Source organism: Elephas maximus, chromosome 13 (genome assembly GCF_024166365.1).
Source record: "Elephas maximus indicus isolate mEleMax1 chromosome 13, mEleMax1 primary haplotype, whole genome shotgun sequence".
NCBI classification, from domain to species: Eukaryota; Metazoa; Chordata; class Mammalia; order Proboscidea; family Elephantidae; genus Elephas; species Elephas maximus.
The window spans coordinates 31277696-31303630 of NC_064831.1; the positions used below are offsets into that span (position 1 = coordinate 31277696).

General features: G+C 37.7%; 1 protein-coding gene across 12 annotated transcripts in view; it reads left to right on the forward strand.

Annotated features, from left to right (window-relative positions):
• The window catches only part of FBXW7 (F-box and WD repeat domain containing 7), a 276174-nt gene that overhangs the window by 170944 nt on the left and 79295 nt on the right, over nucleotides 1-25935 (forward strand). For 8 of the 12 annotated variants that reach the window (XM_049852737.1, XM_049852739.1, XM_049852741.1 and 5 more), the window contains one exon: nucleotides 8828-9406. In XM_049852737.1, the coding sequence (XP_049708694.1) occupies nucleotides 8897-9406 (510 nt within the window). In that variant the 5' untranslated portion in view covers nucleotides 8828-8896. Of the gene's footprint in view, nucleotides 1-8166; nucleotides 8217-8827; nucleotides 9407-25935 lie in introns of all 12 variants that reach the window. The other 4 variants (XM_049852735.1, XM_049852734.1, XM_049852738.1 and 1 more) reach the window with 1 other exon arrangement.

The following is a 25935-nucleotide window of genomic DNA, read 5'->3' on the forward strand; positions in this document are numbered from 1 at the left end:
CTTTTATTCTGAGTGAAATTGGGAAGCTCCTGGTGGGTTTTGAGCAGTCGAGTGCCAAGATATAACTTACTTCATCATATATTGTAGGTAACCCAAAAACTTATTGCCGTCGAGTCGATTCCGAGTCATAGTGACCCTATAGGGCAGAGGAGAGCTGCCCCATTAGAGTTTACAAGGAACACCTTGGTGGATTCGAACTACCGACCTTTTGGTTAGCAGCTGTAGCACTTAACCACTATGCCACCAGGGTTTCCATATTCCAGGTACTCATTATTAATTAGCTCAACCATAGTAATTAATAAATTATTAATTTGGGGCATAGGGAGTTCATAATATGAAGTAATGAGTGTCAGTAAGTGATATGACTAGAAAAGGACTTCTGTAGATTAGGGAAGCTGTTTTAGGATTTTGTGAAAATCCGAAACTGCTTGCAGAAGGTGATTTCAGGCTTTCAATTCTCCTTCTGACGATCAATACAAAGCACAACTTGGCTTATTTTGTTGCCATCTGTATCCTAAACCTTCTTAACTGACTTCGTAGCTCAAGTCTAATGAATCATACCTGCCATACACCTTCTGAAAATGTTAATATTGCATGGTCATTTGGAGGCTGTGGTAATTTGCTTAAATCACTCTTGTTTTATCAGTGTAACCACTGTTCTCAGTGTCTTCTATGATTTCAAGGTTAGTCTTTACCTTAGAATCTTCATAACTCTAGCTCAATGTGAGACAAGCTTTCAGAGCTCCATTTGTTTAACATGTGTACTATCTCCACTTTAATTCCTTTAAGTATCTTAAAGTAAGCAGTTGAAATGGTTTTGAATTGTCAAACGTCTTTTTGAAAAGCAAGGATTATGAAAAATGTTAAAAATTCATGAGAAACTAGTTTAAAAAATACACTGAAATTAAGTTTGAGATGCTACTAGATCAAGAAAGGGTAATAGCTAAAAGTTACCCTGTATTTTCTAAAACTGGGGGAAAGTCACAGAATAGCTTTGTTTGAATTTTTTTGAAGAGCAAGCTTATTATAATACTTCTCTTTCATCCTAGGTTGGAACTGACTGTAAGCTTCCCTTCCTTTAGGAATTTAGGTTAGGACCCGTCTTAGTTATTTAGTGCTGCTGTAACAGAAATAACCACAAGTGGATGGCTTCAACAAATAGAAATTTATTCTCTCACAGTCTAGTAGGCTAGAAGCCCGAATTCAGGGTGTCAGCCCCAGAGGAAGGCTTTCTGTCTCCATCTGCTCTGGAGGAAAGTCCTTGTCATCAATCTTCCCTTGGTCTAGGAGCCTCTCAGTGCAGGGACCCTGGGTCCAAAGGGCACATTCTGCTTCTGGCACTACTTTCTTGGTAGTATGAGGTCTGCAAAAATGTGTGTTAATTAACTTCACTGGGCCATGATTCCCAGTATTGTGTTGATTGTCCACCATTTTGTCATCTGATGTGATTTTCCTATGTGTTGTAAATCCTACCTCTATGATGTTAATGAGGCAGGGTTAGAGGCAGTTATGTTAATGAGAAAGGACTCAGTCTATAAGATTAGGTTGTATCTTAAGTCAGTGTATAACTTATTGGATGAATGTTTATCATTTGAATTAGGCCATTGTCTTAATTAGTAAATTACTATAAGAAAGAAATAATGTCCTGAAAAAAAACTATTCTTTATTTCATGTCAGATCTCTAGATTCCAAACAGAATTTTCTTACACTTAGTTTCCATATATGCATTCCTGTTTTCTGTTCCCAAAATGGGTAAGAGAAAATCCAGACCAATGTATATACTATTTGGGAAAATTTTTATTTAAGCCTATCAGTTGGATATTTTTAGCTTCCTCAAATATTCTGGAATTCCCCTAGTATAATCAGACTGTCCCCGTGTCATTGTATATTTGTATTAGCTATGCTTTAAGTCTGATTCTTCTGCTTTGTCTGACTTTTTGTTACCAGTTTGGACCAGGTCCACCTATTATGATCTGTATTATTTTTAAAGCTACTTTTATGTGACACCATGAATATGGGAGCCTATTAATCTAAGTGACTTAAATTAAGATACTTTCTTCTTTATTCTGCTCCCCCCAAGTTGACACTTAAGTTACACAATGTAGTGAATTGAATTTTTATAATTGGTATCAGAAATGTTCTTTAGTAATTAGCAGAGTTCATCAACTATTTTAGAAATGCCACTCGTGAATTTTCCGTTTGTCATAGACTGGCTACTGAATCAGCAGTTTTCTCTTTTCTTTACACACATTCTTTATGGCTTGTTTCATGACCTTTGTATCTCATCTTTTTTACTTTCTAAATTGCTCTTAATATTCCATTTAACCTGTTTTCAATCTTGTAAAAATGTGCCTGTTAGAATGGGCCCACAGCGGGCAGTTTGGAGCCTATGTTTTCCTGGTTATTGTCCCTGATTTCATGCTGTTCTGTGCGCAAACATCCAAGTGAAAAATGTCCTAGACGGTGTTAGGAGAGCGAGCTAGACTTTACATAAGATTACTAAGATTTTGATTCTTTGAAGAGAACCTATGTATTGCAGACTTGCCTTTGTGTACATTGAGATACTGCATACATTTGTTGGTGATTTAGTTCGGTGATTTTCAATGTGTTATTTTTAACTAACTTCCTTGTGATTTTTTCATATGATGCTTTAAACGTATTCTAGCCAGTGAGGTTTTTGCTGACCTTTATCTTCTGTAGCTTATCTTCTAAAAGCAGTGAATATGTTTAATGTGCTTTTATTTTTAATAAACTGTACCTTCTACCCTTGTGCAAAACTGAAATAGTTATTTTTATTTGATAGTTTTATTCGACCTCAAATAGAAATTTTATATTCTGTGTGCCTGAGTTGTAACTTAGAATCACTTGACTTTTAAAAGCCACATTTAATCTATATTACATCTTTGTTTATTGATTACATTTAATCATCAGAATCATCCCACGTGTCAAAGGAAGTTCCCTTCTTCTCTCCTAGGACTCTTTATACCTTTCTCCTCAAATCTCTGTCAACAACTCAAGAAAAACTATGGTATATTCATATAATACAATGGAATACTCAGCAAATGCTGAAAACACAACAACATGGATGAATCTAGAACCATTATGCTGAATGAAGGCATTACACAAAGAGTGTCTACTGTATAATTCCATTTAAATGAAGCTCTAGATGTGGCAAAACTATACCGTGGTGGAAAAATAGCAAAATACTGGCTGTCTGGGGAGTGGGCGAGATGAAGGACAGGACAGAGAAGGGGCATTAGAGAACCCTCTGGTACTGTTCATTATCTAGATAGGAAAAAAAAAATAGGATAGGAGTTCAGGCTATGTATTTGCCAAAACTCAGTGAATATATGTTTAAGCTTTATGCTTTTCATTGTATGTGAATAAAAACCTGTAAACAAATATTAAACTCTGGTTAATGATATGCATGCTGAAGTGTTTAGAGGAAAGTCTACTAATGTTTGCAGTTTACTTCAAAATGCATCAAAATATGAGATGGATTTAGGGCTGGCTAGAGGGATGGATGAATAAATATGGGAGAAAGTATGGTAAAATTTTAGGTAGGGTGTTTTCATCATTGTAAAATTCTTGCAATTTTGCTATAATTTTGAAAAATTATTGGACAAAATTTCCATGTTTAATAATACTCAGAAGTCTATAGGGAAGTATTTATACATATTTTGACATGGAAATATGTGAGTTTCAACTGAATTAAAATTTTTATAGTAATACATATATTTTTTCCTATTGTATCAAGAGTGTTTAAGAAGTGACTCTCTAGATTAGCAAACAGATTCAACAGTTTAGGAAAAATGTATCTTTATTAATTACTCATGTAATTTTAGATAACTATCTTTACATGTATGATATTTTTAGCATTAAAAATGAATTTCATTTCCATTACATAACAGAAAATTTGGGCAATAGAGAAGGGTATAAAGATCTAAGCAAAGTTTCTCCCAAACCAATTGCCCACAACCTAACACACTATTCATTACAGAGCAGGTGTTGCATGGTTGTAAGTGGATCGATTAATGACTAATTACTATTAATCTTTTGGTGAGCATTCTTCCAGATATGTCTCTTTTGTTGTCTCACATTTTTAAACAAATTGGATCACTTAATGTTGTTGTTCTTAGGTGCCATCAAGTTGGTTCCGACTCATAGCGACCCTATGCACAACAGAACGAAACACTGCCCCGTCCTGCGCCATTCTTACAATCGTTGTTATGCTTGAGCTTATTGTTGCAGCCACTGTGTCAGTCCACCTCGTTGACAGTCTTCCTCTTTTCCGCTGACCCTGTACTCTTCCAAGCATGATGTCCTTCTCCAGGGACTGATCCCTCCTGACAACATGTAAGACGCAGTCTCAACATGCTTGCCTCTAAGGAGCATTCTGGCCCCACCTCTGCCAAGACAGATTTGTTCATTCTTTTCGCAGTCCATGGTATATTCAATATTCTTTGCCAACACCACAATTCAAAGGCGTCAACTCTTCTTCGGTCTTCCTTATTCGTTGTCCAGCTTTCACATACATATGATGTAACTGAAAATACCGTGGCTTGGGTCAGGCGCACCTTAGTCTTCAAGGTGACATCTTTGCTCTTCAACACTTTGAAGAGGTCCTTTGCAGCAGATTTGCCCAATGCAATGCATCTTTTGATTTCTTGACTGCTGCTTCCATGGCTGTTGATTGTGGATCCAAGTAAAATGAAATCCTTGACACCTTCAATCTTTTCTCCATTTATCGTGATGTTGCTCACTGGTCTAGTTGTGAGGATTTTTGTTTTCTTTATGTTGAGGTGTAATCCATACTAAAGGCTGTGGTCTTTGATCTTCATTGGTAAGTGCTTCAAGTCCTCTTCACTTTCAGCAAGCAAGGTTGTGTCATCTGCATAACGCAGGTTGTTAATGAGTCTTCCTCCAATCCTGATGCCCCCTTCTTCTTCATGTAGTCCAGCTTCTCGGATTATTTGTTCAGCATACAGATTAAATAGGTATGGTGAAAGATACAACCCTGACGCACACTTTTCCTGACATTAAACCTATCAGTATCCCCTTATTCTGTCCGGACGACTGCCTCCTGATCTATGTAAAGTTCCTCATGAGCACAATTAAGTGCTCTGAAATTCCCATTCTTCGCAGTGTTATCCATAGTTTGTTATGATCCACACAGTCGAATGCCTTTGCATAGTCAATAAAACACAAGTAAACATCCTTCTGGTATTCTCTGCTTTCAGCCAGGATCCATCTGACATCAGCAATGATATCCCTGGTTCCATGTCCTCTTCTGAAACCAGCCTGAATTTCTGGCAGTTTCCTGTCGATACACTGCTGCAGCCGTTTTTGAATGATCGTCAGCAAAATTTTGCTTGCATGAGATATTAATGATATTGTTCTATAATTTCCACATTCGGTTGGATCACCTTTCTTGGGAATAGGCATAAATATGGATCTCTTCCAGTCAGTTGGCCAGGAAGCTGTCTTCCATATTTCTTGGCATAGACAAGTGAGAACCTCCAGCGCTGCATCTGTTTGTTGAAACATATCAATTGATATTCCATCAATTCCTGGAGCCTTGTTTTTTGCTGGTGCCTTCAGAGCAGCTTGGACTTCTTCCGTCAGTACTGTCAGTTCCTGATCATATGCCACCTCTTGAAATGGTTGAATATTGACTAATTCTTTTTGGTATAATGACTCTGTGTATTCCTTCCATCTTCTTTTGATGCTTCCTGCATGGTTTAATATTTTCCCCATGGAATCCTCCACTGTTGCAACTCGAGGCTGGAATTTTTTCTTCAGTTCTTTCAGCTTCAGAAATGCCGAGCGTGTTCTTCCCCTTTGGTTTTCCATCTCCAGCTCTTTGCACATGTCATTGTAATACTTTCCTTTGTCTTCTCGAGAGGCCCTTTGAAATCTTCTGTTCACTTCTTTTAGTTCATCGGTTCTTCCTTTTGCTTTAGCTGCTTGACGCTCAAGAGCAAGTTTTAGAGTCTCCTCTGACATCCATCTTGGTCTTTCCTTTCTTTCCTGTCTTTTCAGTGACCTCTTGCTTTCTTCATGGATGATGTCCTTGATGTCATTCCACAACCCGCCTGGTCTTCGGTCACTAGTGTTCAATGCGTCAAATCTGTTCTTGAGATGGCCTCTAAATTCAGGTGGTATATACTCGAGGTCATATTTTGGCTCTCGTGGACTTGCTCTGATTTTCTTCAGTTTCAGCTTGAACTTGCATATGCACAGTTGATGGTCTGTTTCACAGTCGGCTCCTGGCCTTGTTCCGACGGATGATATTGAGCTTTTCCATTGTCTTTTTCCAGAGATATAGTCAAGTTGATTCCTGTGTGTTCCATCTGGCGAGGTCCATGTGTATAGTCACTGTTTATGTTGGCAAAAGAAGGTATTTGCAATGAAGAAGTCGTTGGTCTTGCAAAATTCTATCATTCAATTTTCGGCATTGTTTCTGTCACCAAGGCTGTATTTTCCAACTACTGGTCCTTCTTCTTTGTTTCCAACTTTCGCATTCCAATCGCCAGTAATTATCAATGCATCTTGATTGCATGTTCGATCAATTTCAGACTGTAGCAGCTGATAAAAATCTTCTATTTCTTCATCTTTGGCCCTAGTGGCTGGTGCGTAAATTTGAATAATAGTCGTATTAACTGGTCTTCCTTGTAGGTGTGTGGGTATTATCCTATCACTGACAGTGTTGTACTTCAGGATGGATCTTGAAATGTTCTTTTTGATGATGAATGCAACACCATTCCTCTTCGAGTTGTCATTCCCAGTGTAGTAGGCTGTATGATTGTCTGATTCAAAATGGCCGATACCAGTCCATTTCAGCTCACTAATGCCTAGGATATCGATGTTTATGCATTCCATTTCATTTTTGACGGTTTCTAATTTTCCTAGATTCATACTTAGTATATTCCAGGTTCTGATTATTAATGGATGTTTGCAGCTGTTTCTTCTCATTATGAGTCGTGCCACATCAGCAAACGAAGGTCCCGAAAGCTTTACTCCATCCACGTCATTAGGGTCGACTCTACTTTGGGAGGCAGCTCTTCCCCAGTCATCTTTGAGTGCCTTCTAACCTGGGGGGCTCATCTTCCAGCAGTATATCAGACAGTGTTCTGCTGCTATTGATGAGGTTTTCACTGGCTAATGCTTTTCAGAAGTAGACTGCCGGGTCCTTCTTCCCTGTGTGTCTTAGTCTGGAAGGTCAGCTGAAACCTGTCCTCCATGGGTGACCCTGCTGGTATCTGAATACCAGTGGCATAGCTTCCAGCATCACAGCAACACACAAGCCCCCACAGTACGACAAACTGACACACACGTGGGGGGATCATTTAATGGAGATTTTAAAAATAACCTTTGTAAGGTTTCTGATATTCAGGAATTTTTTTCTAAATGACAGTTTATTTCTTAGAAAGATTATAAAACAAAATACTGCTATATTTATACCATGTTGAGCTCGTTTCAAAACTTACAGTGAGAGGTGTGAACCTCTGGTGGATCATCCACCATCTAGTGGCAAGGGTTGGAAAATTGGGTGTGGCTGTTTGTCTACATAATATAGTTATCTTAGGGTGTTACAGAAAATGGGTTTTGTATTTCTTATATCTTGCAAACCTTAAATATATTTTTAAAAGGAATTTTACATGAACTTGTGTAATGTGTTGCCATTAGTTTTTGTGTCCTTGAACATCAGCAAAGAATGGAATCTTAGAATGAATATTACGAAAAGATGCTGTATCAAATAAAAATTTAGATCTTATAAAAAAGCATAAGAGTAAACATGCTTGATGTGTAACATTTGAAATATGGTAATAAATAAATAAATTTAAGGCACAACTGCCTAAAATGCAGTTTATATTTTTGCAATTTTGTCTTCCAGTCTTTTTATGCAATTCAAAAATTATGTTTTCTGCATGTTGCCCTTAACATAATATGGCATAATATAAATATCTCTTCATGTTATTACATACTTTTCATGAATATCATGTTTAGGGATCACACTGTATGCCAGTATACTATCTCATTGACTCCTTTATGTTGAACATTTGGGTTTTGATTTATTTTTCTGCTTTAAATTTTTTTTTTTTTTCCTTTTGTGGATAAAGCTACAGTGATCATTTTCTGCATATTTTCTTTTTCTATTTTTAGGATTACTTCCTTAGGATAGATTGCCAGAAGTGGAGTTACTGGGTCAGAGGGTATGAACTTTTTCCCTTTTTTTTTTTTTTAAATATTTTATTTATTTGTGGCCCAGTTGATTTATGCTTATTGTGAGAAAGGAAAGTCATAATTATATTTGGTACTATCAGAAAACTGTGTCTAAAGACAAAATTCTGTGATCAGTGATGTCTGAGAAATTCCTAGGGTAAAGAAGCCTTTTTTACTTGGCTTACCTCAGCATTTCTTGAACTTAACTGAGCACTGGATAGTTTTTTTTATGATAATCTTATTGGCATTTGGTACATGTTTTACAAAGAATATAGTTTATGAACTACTAATCTAAAACTTTTTTATTGGTTAAATTAGTTTCATTGGTCAACACAACTAAATTGAGCTGTAAAGCTTTATGCTAAAAATTATTAAAAGGACATTAAAATAAAGATGTTTACTATATGATTTTTATGTTTGTCTTAAAAGTCTCATAGCATTTACAACTTAAAGTTTATGTTTTGATTAGAGAACATCTTAATGCCTTGATGGCATCAAATACTTTTTATAATCTGTAACATTTAAAATACAGACATATAACACGAAAGCAAAGGATAACACAGAATGTACAAACTTTTCTTTCCCCCCATTCTCCCTGCAGAATGTGAAAACCTTTGCGTCTTCTGATAGCCTAGCCAAGGTCCAAGAAGTAGCAAGCTGGCTTTTGGAAATGAATCAGGAACTGCTCTCTGTGGGCAGCAAAAGACGACGAACTGGAAGCTCTCTGAGAGGTAACCCTTCCTCAAGCCAGGTAGATGAGGACCAGATGAATCGTGTGGTAGAAGAGGAACAGCAGCAGCAGCAGCAGCAACTAAGACAACAAGAGGAGGAGCATACTGCAAGGAACGGGGAAGTTGTGGGAGCAGAGCCTAGACCTGGGGACCAGAATGATTCCCAGCAAGGACAACTGGAGGAAAACAACAATCAGTTTATTTCAGTAGATGAAGACTCCTCAGGAAACCAAGAAGAACAAGAGGAAGATGAAGAACATGGTGGTGAACAAGATGAGGAGGATGAAGAGGAGGAGGAAATGGACCAGGAGAGTGATGATTTTGATCAGTCTGATGACAGTAGCAGAGAGGATGAACACACGCATAGTAACAATGTCACAAACTCCAGTAGTAACATGGACCTGCCCATTCACCAACTCTCCTCCCCATTTTATACAAAGACAACAAAAGTGAGTATATTTTTTGTGACTTGATCAGTTAACCAGAAAAATTTTACATATCTATTTTAATTGTAACAAAACTTTCCTCATAGTCTCTGTATTAAAATACTGCAGATTAATCTTCAGATTTGTAATAATAAAATAATTTTTGTTTTCAGAAGGTAGTAGGAAATAATTAAATGTAGAAATACTAACAATGGAACAATTTGATTAATGCTAAGAAAAACAGATGGAGGGAAGGTAATTGAGCCTATTACCATGAAAAATCATTATGTCAAATTTTCTTCAAAACGCAGCCCCTGGGAAAGGGGTTAGTAGGATGTAATGGGGAATCTTATTTTTATTTACAAAATAGAGCCAGTGTGATGGGCTGTGTGTTCACAGATGTTACTCCAAGACATGTCTTTAGTTAGTTACTGGAAGTTACCCCAAATTACTTTTCTTATTACAGTGGTTAGAATTTTATCCTTTGTAAACAGTCTTCTTTATGTAATTAAACAAGATAAGATTATAGCCTGAGTATTAGTACTCAGGTTGTAGTTGTTGAGGAAACAAATCTGAGTTGGTGTTTTTAAATGTTAAAATACTGGACATATTCAAGATCATTGAACATTTTTCCTACATTATAAACAACAAAGATGCGTGATGTTGTTTTCATGTTTTCCTCTAGTTGTTGTATTGAAATTAGTACAGTCAGGAATGCCAGATTACATTCAGTGGAACTTTCTGAACTCCATCTCATTGGACCGCTCCATTTACTTCTCAGAAGGATTTGAATATTTTCAGAAGGATAACCAAACCATTTTGGTTGATATTTGACTGTGAGGGGTAGGAGAGGAATGAAGATGCACTTCCCTTGTTCTGCAGTTTTCCTTTCCTGGGAGATAGCTCTGTGGTGACTGCCTGCTTACCTCATTTTGCTAGTGGCAAGCCCGTGGAGCTAGCCATAGACATATTTTAAAAGGTGGACATTTAGTTCTCCTATCTGAACTGGAGGAACCCTGTCAACTCAGGGACTTGGTAATTAATCTAGTGCTGAGAAAAATGATTCTGTTGACTACAGTCCTGTTAGGCTATTCCAGAGATTAGGGACTGGAATGTACCAGCTACTCATGCTGTTACTGCTTCCCAGTATAATCTTTGCTACTGGGTGAGCTTCTGAGGTAGAAGGAGGAGGTGACTGGGCAGCTGCAGTAAACTTGGAATTGCCGGCCCTTGTTCTTTGGGATAGCATGCGGGCTTTTTCTCCAAAACCTTCCCTGATATTATATCACTTACAAATGTGATCATGACTAAGGGAGGAGGGGGAAGCATTATTTCTCTTAACTATCTGATCCTTCTGTTGTATTCCTCTTTCCCCGATCAAAGTATAGCCAAAATGAAATGATGTAATGTGAGGGCTTTGCTTCAAAATAGTACTGAAGCGGGGAGGAAAGGGGATGAAATTGTAGATTGGCCGTGACTGCTAAATTGTTGAAGCTAGGTGACAGGGACATGGAGGTTCATGAGTATTCTGTCTGCTTTTAAGTATGTTTAAAAGTTTTAAGTTGTAAACAACATGAAACACACACATACCAAAGTTGAAAACTTGGCCAATTTAGTACTGACTCCTCTACATTGCATTTTATTTGCTTGATATTTTGGTGCTGTTAAAATTACCTGAAATTCAATAAGATGCCAGATACTCTGTTGGAGTTAAAGTTTGTGTTAACTGATATTTTATGCGGTGTTGCTATACAATGGTCTATTCAAGGAAAAGAGAAAGTAAAAAGAATTAGAGTGAGCAAGGTATGTAGCACAGCTCCAGGGTCTTTATATTTGCATGCTTTTTGTTTCTCTGTGTATCATTTGAAAATTACATGGAAATCATGAATAGCCACGTAAAGCAGACCTATTAGTTAAATGATACGATGGAAAGAAACATTTTAAGTAAAATAATAGCTTACTTATTTAACAGACATGAAAATAAGTAATGTCTGTAATAGTTCATCCTCCTAGTGTTATTTGCTTATTTTAAATTTCACACTGAGTTGTTGAAAATAATCATGCAATATACAAAAACAGTATACAAGCAGCTGTAATATTCTCTCCATTAGCCCATTTTGACCTGAAATGAAGCATCTTTGACCTGTGGATTAATTGTTGAGTTGCTAAATAATTTTTCTTCAGCTTATAAAACTTAAACTCTTTATAAAACATGTTTGTCCCTAATTTTTTTAGTCTACAAGTTTATGTTTTATTGGGTATTCTTTATACTAGACATCTAAAAGTTATTTATTTAGTTGGTGTGATCTAAGAAGGAGTGGACACCAAGTAGGGGTTTTCATCCATTTCACCACCCCGTCTAAGACGTTGAAGTGGTAGCCTTGAATCTCATCCAGGTGGCTCCAACACCAGCCACTGTAGTCCTGTTATGCTGCTGAGACTCAGACCTATAAAATAGTGCCATTCCCGTAGCTTCTGTCACCTGATCTCTTGATCTTTCTTCCAAAAGTTAGTATATCAAAAGAGGGGGCTTATCTCTGTCCTACTTTTCCTGAGGGTTCTCTCAGAGGAATGGAGGATTGATACTCAAGGTCCAATTTTATTATCTTGTTTACAAAAGAAGTTTAATCAAAATTAAGTTTTGCTGAACAATACAAAGCTATCACTGATTTCTAGAAGATTTAAAAAAAAGTGTCGTCTACACAAGATGTATCCTTTTCCAAAAGGAGGTGTCATCATAATATTGTGTAGGAAAATTCCAGGGCACAGGTTGACAGGTGCTTTATCCTTCGTTACCCTTCAAGGTAAAATCATAAACAGAAGTTTTAGAAATATCTGGTATAGTCAACTTCCTTAAAAACAAAGTATACGGAATTTAATAACATCAGCAAGGATAGTTGTGTGTATGCATGTTTGTATATAAGTATGTATTCTGTGTGTGTACATGTACACTTTTGATAGATTATTTTGAGGTCATTTGCATTCATAAGAATGGCAAGAAGAATATAAAGCTGTTTGATTGTCTGGGATTTCAGTCTGAAATTGGGCTTTTTTGTCCACACCTGAAACTGTTCTTCAGGATCATTCTCAGAGTACTTTGTTTTTCAACAACATCAAAAGAAAAGTCACCCAGTTCTTGTTGCTTAAAAAGAAAATGCTAACGCACCCAAGTATGTGAATCTTTTTCTTATGATAAATAGGGAGATGATCTCAATAATCCAAATACTTTATTTTGGAAAGAACTTTAAATTCTTGATCATTATAAACATAAGACACTTCTATAGACATTACTCTAGGCCATAGTTTTCTTCAAGTCTTCTTAAACTGACCTTTGAAAAAGTGTAGAGGCGTAAGAATGACGTAAGAAAGCCAATGCTTAATGTCAATGGAGAATTAACCATCTACAGTTTCACCCAGCGTACCTTTCAAAGTTTGTTTTTGATAGATTGATTTATTCACCATTCCAGAACATAGCTGCACATGGAAATATGATACTAATGAGAGAAAAAATGTCATCTCTTACATTTATTTATTCTTTGAAAACATTAAAAACTGTCAAACTCTTAGGACAGTCACTTTTTTCTAGTGACCAAAGGTTTGTTCTTACGGGAGCCTATGGCAACAATACGTGTTAGAAGTGCTAGACTGCGCTAAAGTTGTTGAAAGTCAAGGATAATGGTAGTCAAGACATGCTGTTTATTATGTCTGTACTACTTGCCAAGAGCCCTGGTGGCTCAGTGGCTGCGCACTCGGCTGCTAACGGAAAGGTTAGTGGTTCCAACCCACCCCGTGGCTCCACAGAGAAAGACCCAGTGATCTGCTTCCATAAAGATTACAGCCCAGAAACCCCAGCGGAGCAGTCCTACATTGTCACATGGGGTCACTGAGTCAGAATTGACTCGAAGGCACCCAACAACAACAGCATGGAGATAAGTAAACAGATGTTACAGAGAGGCAAACGTTCACCCAAGATCACGCTGTAAGTTTCAGAGTTCAGGTTTTAACCCAGAGCTGCCTAATTTCAAGAAACTCCTCTCATTCTGTGTGCTATGCTGCCCCCTATGGTAGAATTTGGAGAACATTACTAAGAATATTTTCGGAAGAACTACAAGTCTGTTTAAAGTTCTGGATCCTGGAGTGTGATGGCTTTCTAATACCATGTTACATTTGGAATTATCAGAGCTACTCAGGATCAAGTACAGAGAGCTCAGTCAACAGCTTTTCTTTGTGGTATTTAACAAAACATTATTGAGGACTGAGGGCTCAAGGCTAAAGTTGTAACAGGAAGAAATGACAGTGCAGAAAAAGAGAAATTTGAGACTGGATAACAGGTGGCACTCTCTCTAGAGTTCATGAAATATACTTCTCAACCAGGGGTTGACTGCTAGCTGTTCTTTAAATTCAGCTAGTTTGCCTGCAAATTCTGGAGTCACCTTGGTTCCCTGTCTCTTCAGTTTTAACTCCCTCTGTCAACAACCTTGTCATGTATTAAAAAAACAAAAACGGCCCATACTTTTACATGTTTTATACGGAGTAATGAGATCACCATTAGGCCAGTTCTGATTTTTTTTTTTTCCATGAAGATAAGCATACATGAACACTTAATTTCTGCTTTTTACCTGTTGTCTCAGTACCTTTTATCTGTTATATAACTTTTGCTCCTTACCTCAAATTAGTCTACTTTTTTTTTTTTCCTCTTGATTGTTAGCTTTCTCCTGGTAAATTAAACAGTTCTTATCCTTTTTGCCTTGAATAAGAAATCAGTGTTTATTAGAATTATATATTAAAAGAAGCAGTGTGTAGTGTGTTAGAATCTAGGAACCTACGACCCTCTCTTGTCCCTACTTTCTAAAAGATAGAAAAACCAAGCACAAGGATCACTAGCTAATCAGAGATCCAAATAACAGTTTTGTTTCTCATTCTTCATTCACTAACCATCCCTAGACCCAGAGCTGCTGGGAAACTTTGTAGGAGAATGTGGCTAAAATGTGAAATCTAAAGCACTCTTTATTCTACTCCGTTGCAAGTAAGCTCTGGAGAATGATGGCCTCCTCAGAAAGGCCCTGGCCTAGTCTTCTTGTAAGACAAAATTCAAACCCTGTTAGGTGTAGATGTGTCCAGAGAGCAAAAGTACATGCCATGTAAGCAGTGATCTTGAATAAGGCCCACTAATACACGTGACCCAAAGAATATGTAGCCATCCCTCTTTTGGGAAAGAAGGAAAACTAGACATATTGACTCAGTCATGTTTAACCCAGTTTTAAACATGTTGGGAGGATAGCGTAAACGGAGGACAGAGGCCCACTGAAAGAGATGGTTTCTCCCCTCACAGAGTAGAGTGATAAAAACTTCTCAGGCCTGAGTTTGAATTCTGATTATGCCACTCATTATATGACCATAAGCATGTGACCTGATCTAACCCTTTTCCTCATCTGTAAATAAGACTACAGTGCTTACTTCTGTGAAACAGTATCTGTAAAGCATGTACCATAGTGCCTGATACACTGACGTAGTTTATAAACACAGGCCTGCAACTTCAGTTTTTCTGTTTCCTATCCATTTTATCCACTACCTACGACATCACAGAATATATTTTATTCCTGTGTTCCCATTGTTTTAAAAAAAAAAAAAAAATGAAACCCACTGCTGTTGAGTTGATTCCGACTCATAGCGACCCTGTAGGACAGAATAGAACTGCCCCATAGGGTTTCCAAGGAGCGGCTTGTAGATTTGAACCACCAGCCTTTTTGGTTAGCAGCTAAGCTCTTAACCACTGTACCACCCAGGCTTCCTGATTGTATCATTAAAAAAAACAAAAAAACAAACCCAACCTGTTGCCACTGAGTTGATTCTGACTCATAGCAACCCTATGGGACAGAGTAGGACTGCTCCATAGGGTTTCCCAGTAGTGGCTACTGGATTCAAACTACTGACTTTTTGGTTAGCAGCCGAATGCTTAACCACTGCACCACCAGGGCTCCGATTGTATTATGAAATCCTAAAAAACCTGTTGCCGTTGAGTCGATTCCGACTCATAGCAACCCTACAGGACAGAGAGGACTGCCCCATAGGGTTTCCAAGGAGCGCCTGGTGGATTCGGACTGCCGACCTTTATGGTTAGCAGCTGTAGCTCTCAGATTGTATTATAGCAAGTATTTATCAATCATCATAACACCCTCTAGTGGAAAAGATGTAAACAGAGAAATACTTTTAAAAAGGGTGTACTGGAAGAGTGGAAGGAGCCCTGGTGGTGTGATGGATAAAACGCTTGGCTGCTAACTGAAAGGTGGGCGGTCGAAGCCACAGCTTTCTACAGGAGAAAAGACGTGGCAATCTGGCCCTGTAAAGATTACAGTTCAGGAAACCCTATGGAACAGTTCTCCTCTGTCCTGTAGGTCACTCTGAGTTGGAATTGATGGCACACAACAAAACAGCAGAAAAGTGGGAGCATGCTATAATAAGCTGGAGCAATTGCCAATAAAAATAGAAATGTGACAAATTTCCTAGTTGTTAGGTAGAGGCTCTTTCCTTTTCTTAGAATATGAGTCTGTTGCTTTAAATTTTCTTCTTCTAACTTTTAACCGAAGCTTCTCTAAATGTTTTGTTGATCTTACATTTGAATGCCAAAATGAATTTTAGCTTACGGTCGATTTCTAATTAATCCTGTTAGTGCAGTTTTTAAAATACTTATTAGCATTATTTTGAAACCAAAATTGCTCTAAATGTTGGTCATGTTTAAATATCTATCTGATTTATGCAAATAGTTACGAGTTTTCATTGTAGGCTGAAGAACAGTTTTCCCACAGAATGGAGAATTTTTAAATTTTAAAGTTTGTTGATAGCGTTCCATTGGTTTGAAGCCTTCCACAATCTTAACATAGCTTATTTCTACCTGATTTCATTTCCATGCTTCTCTGCTTGCTTTGAAAGACCCCCCGCTGCCCTCAGCTTAAACCCAGCCCAGTCTCGTCTTTATCTGTACACATTCCTGGGTTTAGATTATTGGTTTCTCTGAATGCATTGTTGGTTCTCTTAACTATGCGGTTCATTTGATATTACCATGTGACCTGTCTTGTAGGTTTTGTCTTGAGTTGACATTTAATTCTTTTATTTTTTCGAACAGTAGACGTTTGATAATATTTGCTTTTTAGTGCTGGTTCAAGTTGGAAGTTGAAGATTGACAAATTGTAAAGTGAACATTTTCTCATTTCATGTATTAAGATATACCCAAGCTAGACTATAAGTTAGGTGTGTTATTTAAGTTGCGTTTAACACTTAAATATTCAATATACAGATCGTTCCATTGAGAAATATTATAATACAGTTAACAGTACTAGAGTAAGGCTCCCCTGAGGAGAATCCTGATTTAGGAACCATGTTGCAAAGATGCCAAAAACAATTGAAAACAATTCATATAGCCATTTGGTAACATATTTTTAAAGAATATTTACTAATAGCGAAATTCTTTAAAATATAATGCTTACTGAAACATAGAAATCAAAACTATGTATATAGTATGATCATAATTATGAAACAGGCATATATTAATCTTCTGTATATGCATGGAAAAAGATCAGAAGGAGTTATACCAAATGTTAGGAATTACATCTGAATGTGGTTAGATTAAAGGTTATTTTAGTTTTGTCTTATATACCCTTTAGAATTTCCCAGGTTTGCTGCAACAAGTATATATTACTCTTACTTATTAAAAAATATCTGTGCCAACACATGGCAACCTTACGTTAACAGAATGAAATGTTGCCTGGTCCCGCACTGTCTTCGCGATCATCGGTACGTTTGTGTCCGTCATCGTGGCTATTGCGTAGTGTCTTCTGCCCTAGGGGGCTCATCTTCCAGCACAGTGTCAAACAGTGTTCTGTTGTGATCTGCAGTGAAACCTGTGAGAGTCCGAGCTCAAGGGGACTGCTTTCCAGGTCTCACGAGTTTTTCCACCTCTCACAGGGTACATTCTTGCCACTTTTCTGTCACTCTCTATTAGTGGAGTTTTACTTCTCTGACAAGTTTCTGCCTTACACAGGCTCCAGATTTTGCAGATCTTATTCTATAAGATTTTCATCAGGTAATTTTTGGAAGTAGATCACCAGGCCTTTCTTCCTAGTCCCTTTTAGTCTGGAAGTTCTGCTGAAACCTGTCTACTGTGGATGGCCCTGCTGATACTTGAAATACTGGTGGCATAGCTTCCAGCATCGTAGCAACACACAAGCCACCATAGTATGGCAAACTGACAGACGATTGGTAGTTTGCTCATATGCCATTTTTTTTCCAACTACAACAAACTTAGGTCCCTTTTTGAATTAGTGTGTAGTTTTTTCACCACCCTTTATGTAGACAGTAATGTCAATTTTTAAACCTTTTTGTCAGTGGTTATAGTCTTACAGTCTTAATTTTAGGACTCTTATTAACAAGATGCTTGTGGGTTTACTTTTTGCTTTAACTCTTGTCATAAAATCTCAATCCTATCTTTGACCTTCTGAGAGACAGATTTTCATGCACTTAATCATGTTGGTTGCTGTAATTAATCTCTGCTATCTATAAACTAATATGATAAACAGAAAGGCCAAGTTAGATGGATTATAGAATACAGAGAAAAGAAAATGTGGTAGGGAATTTGGATTCGGTGTTCTTTAAATGCCTAATTTGTAGATATGACGATATTCTTTTACTTTTGTTTCTTCTTTCAAATTTGCGTTAAATTCAGTACTCTTTAGTTCTCAACTGAGAAATGCTTTTTCTTTTCTGTTAAATATTGGGATTTTTTATTGGCAAAACTTACAAACATTTCATAATTCCTTCAGTGATCCTTAAGATGGATAGTAATTCAAAAAGCACAAAGATATAAAGGCACAAAAGATACACATTATTTAAGTTTTTATAAAGATCACACATTAATACGCTTAGTTTACTTGGTAAATTAATGACAATTATTTTTTCACTATGAAGCTTCATATATAAGCACTTACTAAAGAATTTATCTGTTTCTTCATTGAACACTTAAAAAAAAAAACAAACCCATTTCCATCAAATCGATTATGACTCATAATGACCCTTTACGACAGAGCAGAACTGCCCATGGGGTGTCCGAGGCAGTAAATCTTTACAGAAGCAGACTGCCACATATTCCTCGTGTGAAGTGGCTGGTGGGTTCAAAGTGCCAGCCTTTCCATTAGCAGCCAAGAGCTTAACCCACTTTACCACCAGGGCTCTGTCATCGAACACTAGAGGGCCATATAGTACCTTATTGCTATCGATAGAGCTGCTTTTAACATATTTAAGTGTATTTAGTAAGTGTTTGTCTCTTTTCCTTTGTGTTCTAAGTTACCATTTCTTGCTCAGAATTTGGAATAAATATTTGAAATAGTATGTGCATGATTATATAATATGCAGGGTTGTCTTTTAGCAGGTGCATTTTGCTCTTTGAAAACAGCAATAACAGCAAAAAAGTGATTAGAGAGTGACCCTTGGAATAAATGTACGCATATGTGCAAGCTTACCTTGGGAGTATGAGGTTGTATTTTGAAAATTTCTCAGGTACCTGCACTTAAATGCATAAAAATAAAAGTCTCACCATTGTTAGTTGCTCCAAGCATGTAAGTGAGAAAAGAATGCTCTCTCCAAAGGGGCTGTCCTTTTTGTCAGATTTTCTCTGTGTTAACATAAAAATATTGCAGGGTTTCACCACCTGACCATCCTGTATTGCCATTTTTTATCGATTGATTGATTGTGCTTTAAGTGAAAGTTTACAAATCAAGTCAGTCTCTCATACAAAAAGTTATACGCACCTTGCTATGTACTCCTAGCTGCTCTCCCTTAATGAGACAGCACGTTCCTCCTCTCCACCCTGTATTCCCCATGTCCATTCAACCAGCTCCCGTCCCCCTTTTCCTTCTCATCTCACCTCCAGACAGGAGTTGCCCACATAGTCTCATGTGTCTCCTTGAGCCAAGAAGCTGTCTTCACGAGTATCATTATCTATCTTGTAGTCCAGTCCAATCTCTTTCTGGAGAGTTGGCTTCGGGAACGGTTCCAGTCCTGGGCTAACAAAGGGTCTGGGGACCATTACCTCCAGAGTCCCTCTAGTCTCAGTCAGACCATTAAGCCTGGTCTTTTTATGAGATTTTGAGATCTGCATCCCACTGTTCTGCTCCATCAGGGATTCTCTGTTGTGTTCCCTGTCAGGGCAGTGACCGGTCGTAGCCCGGCACCGTCTAGTTCTTCTGGTCTCAGGCTGATGGAGTCTCTGGTTTACTTGGCCGTTTCTGTCTCTTGGGCTCATCTTTACCACATGTCTTTGGTGTTCTTCATTCTCCTTTGCTCCAGGCGGATCGAGACCAATTAATGCATCTTAGGTGGCCGCTGGCTAGCGTTTAAGACCCCAGATACCTCTTGCCAAAGTGAGATGCAGAATGTTCTAATACATTTTGTTATGCCAGTTGACCTAGATGTCCCTTGAAACCTTGGTCCCCAAACCCCCATCTAAATAGCCATTCCTCTTCCTCAGTTTCTTTTGGCTGTTGGGGGTAGAAAAATAAAAGGGGGGGGAAATATAACCTAGTTGAGGGGTCATTACTTAAGTGCCCACAGGACCCAAAGGTACAGCCATGCTTGAGCCAGTAGGACAGTGCAGGCTCTTGTGAACTGCAAGGCGTATGCCTTCCCCAGAAGGTATTAACTAACATTCTTTTAGAAAAGGAACACTTTTTGTTGGCTCCCACAAACTGACTTTGAACCACATTTGACCAGTGAACTCTTGGTTTGAAACCTTTGATTGTTTCTAGTTTAGAAGTCTAGGTAGATCCTTGGTTAAATTCCTATTTCTTCCTTAGGTATACTTTAGAAAGCACTTTTCCTTATTAATTTCTATATTATGTTTCAGAGGGAAAGTAAAGACATTTTCCTATTAGCTGCCATTTACATTTTTGTGAAGGGTTATTAGTATGAGTTAGAGGATACAATGTTTACATCTACAGGAGGGCATAAAAGGATCCTGCGACAGAGAAAGAGAGCAGGAATGTATTTAAAGACTTACAAGAACCTAAGCTTTTGGGTTTTCCCCCTTAGATTTCTCAATTTTAATATGTTCAATTATTTCTTCATATCATTTACTGTAATGAAGTGACAAAACCTTGATATTTAGTTCTAAAGTGTGCTGGGGTTAGTCCTCTTGAACACTGATTAACTTCTTCTCGACTTAAAGCCATTGATATGATTAAGTGTTCTCTAACTAATAAACTAATAAAGTTATGTTTCACATGCTTTAGGTGTTTGCTGGTTTTCTATACTACAACCATTTTCTGAAAACCACTTTAATTACTATTTTGGCAGATTAACATGAGCTTTGGTGATTAGTTCAATTCATTGGCTCATATAATAAACACTGAGCTTGAATTTTGATCTTTTTGCCCACGTAATGAAGAGTTATTGTTAGCATAATCTATTTGGAGACAACTAAACTCTTAGATGGCCAAGAGTGTAAAACAATAAAAAAGGGAGGTCTGTATCTAGATGCAGTGATAAACACCTGGACTTTTTGAGTCCAGGTAAAGAAACTAAATATTGTTGGTGAATTAAAGACAGCAAAGTAGTGCCCTTTTAACATGTATCTGGAGAAGACATTAGCTTACTAATTAAAATTTGGTTCAGTTTGACAGACATTATTGAGTACCCTAAGAATTGCCATTATTCTTCTAAGATGTGTCACAATTTAATACTACCGTTTGGGGAGGATGAATGGTGAGAAGGCATTGAGGGAGGGGTATTACCATGTTAAATGCATACATCTATTCTAAGATGCATTTAATTTAAAAAAAGATTAATATGACGGGCAGGGCAAGTGTGGAATCAAGGGTATGAAACCTCTTAGAAAGGTAAGGGATCAGTGGGATCCCCCGCAGTGGACAGAAGGTCTGGGAAAATCCGGTTAGTATGAGTGCTAGAAATGCGCCTACAACACTGTTCACCTGTGTTGTAGCTGATTTCCATCAGTGATGACATGGGAATGATTCTTAAGCAGAAAACCCTCTTGTCCCCACTTCCCCTTGCCACAGCTTATTGGAGACACAGACAATCTCAAGAAAGTATAGGAACCAAAAAGGTAATTAAAATAAATGAAATGCCTTAAGTATAAGACCCGAGGAACCAAAGCTTCTCTAAAGAGGATGGCTATGAAAACTGTGATGCTGTTGCTATGTTCTCCAGTTTTTCAAAAGTGACTGAGATTCCAGAATTTTGGATATTTCTCCATCTTTATATGTTAGTGTCCAAACTTCACAAAAGCATTTCTGTGAGTTGTGTTTGATGTATGGACCACCCATTTTCACTAGGCATCATAAATGGAAGAAGAGGGTGTTCCTCACTCATTGCAGAATTAAAATAGTTTCCATCCAGTGCAGATTCACTAAGGCAGCTGAGTTGTTTGGAGTGGAAGTACAGCATATATGTAGCACATTAAATGCCTTAGTCAGTGACATAAGGACTTTTTTTCATTATGAATTTAATATAGTGGTTTTAGATACTGAACTGCCAAATGATTCGGCCTCATTAAAAAAAAAAAAAAATGTGTGTCCCAACTTCCACAAGGGATTTGAGGTGTCCTTTTTTATGTATAGGAGAGTGCTACGGCTGCTAACCAAAGGGTCGGCAGTTCAAATCCGCCAGGCGCTCCTTGGAAACTCTCCGGGGCAGTTCTACTCCGTCCCGTAGGTCACTATGAGTCGGAATCGACTCAAGGGCACTCGGTTTTATGTATGGGAGAAGCACATGGAATAAAATGATAGTATACATGAAAATCAGAACCAAGGAGAATACTAGAGTAGACTGTGAGGACAAGGCCGTGAGAAGAGATAAGAAATGAGTTTTGATGAGTTGGGGTAAGCCGGTAGTAGGATACAAGTTGGCCACTCATAAAGGTCTACACCAATACTCTTCAGAGTGTGACCATGGACCAGCTGTATCAGAAACATCTGAAGTGCTTATTAAAAATGAAGGTTGCTGGTTTATACTCCAGGACTACTCAATTAAAGCTCTAGGATGTGATTATAATGTAGATTAAAGTTTGCAGAACATTGGCCTGTAGTTTGGTCTCTGCCTTCCTCCATGGGATAAAATTAAGAGGAGGATGTGCCGCATTCTTTCAGAGGAAGAGAAAGCATGCCAGCCGTTCAAAGGATGCATCCCTTTATTAATAGTCTATGAAAGGAACTCTCACGTGGGCCTTCACGAGTGATTTAGTAGACCATGTTCTCAATAGTGTATCTATAACAACTGTATGAATGCTTATGAATAGTGGTAGTTAAAAAGTGTGGTCTCTGGAGTCAAACTGGGGGGTTTTCAAATACTAGTTCTCTTGTTAATGGCAGTTTGACCTTGGGCAAACTGTTAACCACTCTTGCAGAGTTATCATAAGGAAGGAAGTAATATTCACCACGTAGTGCTATTGAGAAGATTAAATGAGACAACCATGTAAGATACTTAGACCGATGACGAGCAAATAGTAAGTCTTTTCATAAGTAGTAACTATTATATTGAAAAGGAGCCCCTGGTGGGTAAAGCACTCGATTGCTCAGCGGAAGCTCCGCTGTTGGAACCCAGCAGCCTCCCTGCGGGAGCAGGATGTGGCCGTCCGCTCCCATAAAGACTACAGCCTTATAGGACTGTTCTACTCTGTCCTTCAGGGTCGTTGTGACTTGGAATCAGCTTGATGGCAATGGGGTTGTTACATTTTATAAGACTTATTAGCGTTATGTTCCACGGTTATGCTAAAACTAGCTTAACTACCTAGTCCAGGCTAGACAGTACACTATACAAAATATTTTTAGTTTCAAAGAAACCTTCACTCCTAAGTGGGTTAAAAGTGTTCCACTGGTTTTAGCCTAAATTATTGTGGCTTTTTAGCATAGAGTTTTCAGCCGTTTGGTATTATAAATTTTGTTAGTGCTGACTGTGAAGCAGTCTTGATCCTAGACAGATATTTTTCTTTAGTTGGTCTGTAATGCTGACCCAGAAGGAATTTGAAAGCCTAAAAGTAAATCTTGGTAGTCTTGGGGCTTTGAGTTCTCTCATGAAGAGATGAAAATGCCAGTTCTATTAGATAATGACAGTTGGGTGTTCTTGAACTGAATAAGTGGAACTGCAGTAAATGCAAGGGTAGATTCTCTTTGGCACTCCTGTAGAAATTCTAGAATTCTGCTTGATGCTACGGGAAAACCGAAGTTGTTTTTTTTACAGCAAAGAGATTATTTTAAGCAAATGAAGGCAGTAATTAAGAATGGAAGAATAGTATCAGTCAGGTTGAAATGATCTCTCTTTAGAATGCAGTTTAGAGAATATGTTTTATAAAGTATTAGTATAGCTTCTAGCCATATCCGACACAGACCGTTAACTTGATTCCTCCTAGTAGTACGTTGTCAGAGTGGCATCTTGGACATAAGCTTTAACCTCTACTTATATGAAATGTAAAAAGAAGAGTGGTGATTATTTCCATAGATCACTAGGGTTAAAAAAAAAAAATGTTACGATTACTCTCTGTTTTTTTTTTTTTTTCTCCAGAAAAAGGTCTGCTTTGTTCAGATGGATCTTATTTCCTTTTGTCAGGTGGTCTTTGCTGAGTGATTATTAAACATGGCTTTCCTGCTTTAAAAATAGCAGTTACTCTTAGAAGATAATATTATTTTCAGAAGTGAAAAGCCTTTATTTCTCTGTTTTTCTGGTGGTCTTAAATGGCAATTTCTGCTTATTGAAAGTGGATACAGATGAGAAATGGAAGTACGGAAGAAAGCACCGGTGCATGGGGGAAGCACCGAGGGCTGGTCGTGTGCTCAGCTGCACATGTTGGTTTTGTACGTCTGCCTTGTAAGTTTAATATTCTGGAATGAATTGTTCGTACTTTACCAGTATGCTGCCAGCTGCCTCAGGGTTTAATGAGTGAAAATTTTAAATATGCTGACGTACATCTGTAGTGTTTATCACTTACAGTTTCTGATTGGGTTTTATTTTCTCATTACTATTTCACTGTGTTAACTGGTACAGAAAAGATTAAAACTTTAAGATGATCATTCTCTATCGGATATCAGTAATCTTGTATTTTTACTATGTTTTTTAATGCCTCTATTCCGGAAAGGAACAGAGCAGAGATTGCAAATTGGTGTCTTATATAGTATTTTTTTTTTTTAACACGTATGGAATCTGGAGAGTTCACATAAAAATACTGATTTTTCACCTTCTTTTGAAAATGTGGAATATCTGGACTTACTGGGCTCTTGTGCTTACATGACAGCAATCAACTGCACCTTTTAAATGGGTTTTCCAGGTCTTAAATCTGGCCTGCTTCTCTCTCTTATTTTACCTGCTTCCTCCTCTATTCATTTGAGTTTGCTTGGAATAAAGAAAGAAGTATGTCTTTAGGAAACCCAAAAGTGGGTTGATTTTTTTTTATCATATGTCAAACTAGTTTAGTGTAAATTCCATGCCAGTGTAGTATATAACATTATCTAAAGTTTTATTATGAAAAGAACTAGAGACTTGCTACAGGCTTCATTTCCAGTGAGCAATATCAAGGGAGGAAATTGTCACCAAAACCTTTGTAACCCCTCAAAGATACCCATTCCTGAAAGTTTTCATTTTGGATCACGTGTTGCCTTTTCCACCCTTGTTAAATTTTGAAATAATCCCTTCACTAGAATGACTGTCTTATTGCAAAATGAACCAGTGTTCTTGCAGCTCTTTATTTTGTAAAGTGTCGATGTGATCTATTGCCACCTAACAAACTGCCCCAAAGCTTAGCGGCTTATAACAAACAATTATTAGTTATTATTTCTCAATTTCCTGTAGGTTAAGAATTTAGGAAGGGCTCACCTGGACACTGCTGATTCAGAGTTGCAGTCAGATGGTGGCTGGAGGTGAAACAACAGGGGTCTAGAACGGCTGGATTCTGGCTAGGAGTCTTTTTCTCTTCAGATAGTCTCAGGACTTCCCTGTGCGGCCTCTCCACCTGGGATAGTTTGGACTTCTTCACAGCATGGTGATCTTAGGGCAGTTGGATTACTTAAATAGCAATTCAGGGCCACGTACTTGATAGTAGGAGCTGAATCTCTTTTTATGACTTAGTCTTCAAGGTCAGATAATGTCACTTTCATCAAAGTCTGCCCAGTTTTTAAGGGAAGGGGACATGGATCCCACCTCTCAGTGGGAGGTGTATCACTGTTACATTATAATAAGAGCATGTGAGATGGGGGGTATTGTTGCAGCCATCTTTGGGAAATAGCATTTGCTATAGGAAGTCATGATATCTTTACACCTATTTCTGTTTTTTTAATTTGGACTTCAGGTTCATTAAAACAGATTCCACATATATAAATGTCTTATACAATACTTGATTTCAGTTATGTAGAACTCAGTTATCTGGCAAACTTACAAATCTAAAACATAGATCATAAAAAATAAGTCTCCAGACAACTAGGTTAGGAAATAACATTTTATAGAATAGAATACATGTTCTGTCTATTACAAAGCACGAGCTTAAGAATTAGACGTGTTGT